At 31.1% G+C, this 3,564-nt stretch overlaps 1 protein-coding gene across 1 annotated transcript; it reads right to left on the minus strand.

Annotated features, from left to right (window-relative positions):
• Positions 1–1,253: 1,253 nt before the first annotated feature.
• Positions 1,254–2,102, minus strand: LOC123273648 (zinc finger matrin-type protein 5-like; the record flags this gene model as incomplete). The annotated part of the gene is given in 2 exon segments (XM_044741090.1): positions 1,254–1,547; positions 1,965–2,102. Coding segments are annotated over 2 exon segments (377 nt in total), but the record flags the coding sequence as incomplete, so codon positions are not given.
• Positions 2,103–3,564: the final 1,462 nt, after the last annotated feature.

The raw sequence follows: 3,564 nt of genomic DNA on the forward strand, positions 1-3,564 counted from the left end.
GCTAGGTTAGATGGTGACCAACCCTTCCTGCCGAAAGGGAGTTTTCGTTTTACCGCGAGAGCTATTTTTATTTCGCTCTTACCCTCTGCTCCGAAGAACAGCGAGCTTTTCTCCGACTCACAAGGATACACGGACGGTGGCTGTTACTCGCTTCCTGGCTCCGATTGCCTGATTTCGTCCGCGAGGGCTATTTTATTTCGCCCCAATCACGCCGATCTTACGACCGGTTAGGGACCCCCTATCCGCCACCTGGGGATGCGCCCGGTGGGAGTTTGGCTTTTCCGACTGGGTGTGATGATGATGATGATGATGATGTATGATGACATGTTAGTGTGTGTGTGTGTGTGTGTGTGTGTGTGTGTGTGTGTGTGTGTGTGTATTTTTGAGCTCACGAAGAGCTCAAGAACGTCATAAGTGCAATTTTAAGCGCTTAGTTATGGAATTAGCGAGAAGTTGCAGGGATGGCCTTTAGGGTCAACCGTTTTCCTAATTTTTGCATGTCTTAAGCGCGAAGCGCGCAGGTATGCTCTACTCTCGCCTAAAAATCGTGATTTCGATTAAAACCTGATTTATAATTTAAACGAAAAAAATTATGGATAAAAAGCATATTGAAATAAATAATAGTAACTACAGAACACGTTAAAAAAATTTTCTTATCGATTAAATAAGATTTCTCAGAAAAAACTCGTTTTACTGATGAATTAAATGAATAAGAGCGTGGTATTCACGGGAGTACTGGGCTTGATAACACCACAACTTTTTCAAAAATCACTTTCACGATTTAATTTTTTTTTTTTTTTATTCCCGAGGAAGTTTATCAAAACCCTTGTGAAAATTGCGTGTCAAAATAATTCCGTTTCGATACAGTTAATTTTTTTCGATTGCCAGTTCGGTGACTTTTTCTGTGATTTAGGCAGCCATATATATTATTTTTTATAAACAGAATTGAAATAACTATAAACAAGCAGAAACTATACATACATGATGGTATAATTACTAACTGTTTCATCATCTGTTAAAATTTTTCTTTAGCTCGACCTACAGAGGGGATATTACTACTCGCGGGAAAATTCAAATTAAAAACGAATAATTTTTGTTATGATCTAAATAATTTATGTATGACATGAGCGTTCAAGGCATGCTCATTTGGATTTTCCAAACTTTTTTCTTAGATTTTTTTTTTATTGAAAAAAAGATAATCAGAAAACAAAAAGAGATTTTCCTATGTTGTTTTATATTGAAAAAGTGATCTGTAAAAAATTTTTTTATTTATTTATAATAAGAGTATCTGTCATTTTGAAATAAGAATTATTCTTTAAAACCCCATTTTTCAAAGTTTGAATCAGTAATATGTTGAGGTAATATTAATGACAGAGATGGTGACAAATTTTCGTAAATTTTTAAAGCAGAAGTAATATTCCATGTTGGATATATGACTTGTTCGCAAGCTGCAAGGACTGGATGTTGAAAATAATCATTAATTAGATCATGCGCTTGACGTCCGTCTTCGACACTAATTTCACTTTGTGTTTGATTCCTCCATGTTACTGAAAAAAGATTACAATCCCGAGTTAATCCTTATATTTTTTAAAGTAAGCAACTATTCATCATTGACTGAAATTTGTAATTAAAAATTATATACAAGATCAATACATAATTTTGTAAAAGAAGTTATTACATAAACCCTTATCTGGCTATTTGCGATTAATGTGAATTCAACAAAAAATTATTAATTGCAACGAAGCTATTCAATATTTGGGTTAAAAATTTAGTTTGAGTAAATTTTGAAATGTCTTTCATAAAATAAAATGGGTTGCAATAATTTAGTTAATGTTTAAAGGTAGTTTAATAACTGACAATCTGTAAGTAACGTAAAAAAATGAAATTTTTTAACACTGAAAACTCATCTCTAAATGCGAGGTTAATGCTACTATTTTGTTATTTTGTATTTTTAATGAACTTACCGATTTTTTCAAGTGCTTGAATCTTTAAAGACGAATAATGAGAGAATTTACAGTTATTTCCAAACGCGCATTCACCACTAGTGAAGAACTTCTTGCATGGTATTTTACAAGCCTCATCTTTAAGAATATCTTTAGGCTCTGCAATGAAAAAGTAATTTAATAATTTCATAATAACAAAAAAAATGTTCCATGAAACTTCTATTAAACAGTAGTGTGTTAGCTAGCAAAATTTTCAAAAATCGAGGTTATTGGGTTTACCCCGTTTTTCGAAAATCGAGTTTTCATCAGATCTCCACGTTTGAAGGTCCTAGGAAGCTTCCCCGAATGTTTCCACGATGATGTCCGTATGTATAAATCCGAACAAAAACAGTTTCACTGTAAAAAAAAATCACGCCAAGTCCACGTTCATAAGACTATTAGGAAAAAAAAAATTTTTTTTTCTTTACAAAAAGATACAAAATAAAAAAATTAAAAAATCCAAGTAACCGATATGATTGTTTATGATTTTCGGAAATTAAAAAAAATCTTATTGTAAATTTAAAAATTAAAAAAAAAATTTAGAACGTATTTAGTGTGCGTGGTTGCAAAATATTTTACTATTAATGAAATTCGTAAAATCTATTTACTAGGACTTTAAAAAAATTGAAATACACAATGACGCACACCAAGTACGTTCTAAAATTTTTTTTTAAATTTTTAAATTTACAATAAGATTTTTTTTAATTTCCGAAAATCATAAACAATCATATCGGTTACTTGGATTTTTTTATTTTTTTATTTTGTATCTTTTTGTAAAGACAAAAACAATTTTTTTTTCCTAATAGTCTTATGAACGTGGACTTGGCGCGATTTTTTTACAGTGAAACTGTTTTTGTTCGGATTTTAGTATTTTTTGTAATTATAATGAAAATTTACAATTGGTACCAACTTAAATCTCGCGTTGGCAGCATTTTTTACTGCAAACTATCCCCTTGAAGCTACAGTTTATGTAGATATAATTCCAGTGCACCCTGGCCGCCGTAAATGTAAGCTGTGAATTACTTTTTTTAACTGTAGTTTCGTATCTATAGGAGGATTACTACACATTTTTATTTTATCTAGTCTGTGGCGCTGACCTTTCTCCATAAAAAAAAAAGTCAGAATCGAAATTTGTAAACGAGCTATAGTATGTGCTGATAAAATTTAATAATTTCAAGTAAATAAATTGTTATAAGTGAATATAATTAATTAATACGGTGAAATAAATTATGAATTACTGTTATGATAAACAAATTGGGTGAAAAAAGTACCGTAGAATTAAATAGAATTTCGCAACCTCAAAAAACCGTTCTGCTTACAGTAAACACAGTCGGTAGTCTGGCGCTCCGTTTACAACGGATTTGAACGGAACTTGGCGCCAGATTCTACCGAATCTGTGGATATATAAATATATATATAACCAAGCAGCATATATATATATATATATATATATATATATATATATATATATATATTGTGATACGGGAAAAATTCCCCCATGACAAAAGAACTAGTTTGGCTATTTGTTTATTTTAATTTTCTTTATCGTATTATTAATTATTCTGGCTCAGCTGAAGGAATG

The sequence above is a fragment of the Cotesia glomerata genome, unplaced genomic scaffold, assembly GCF_020080835.1.
Source record: "Cotesia glomerata isolate CgM1 unplaced genomic scaffold, MPM_Cglom_v2.3 scaffold_1124, whole genome shotgun sequence".
NCBI lineage: Eukaryota > Metazoa > Arthropoda > Insecta > Hymenoptera > Braconidae > Cotesia > Cotesia glomerata.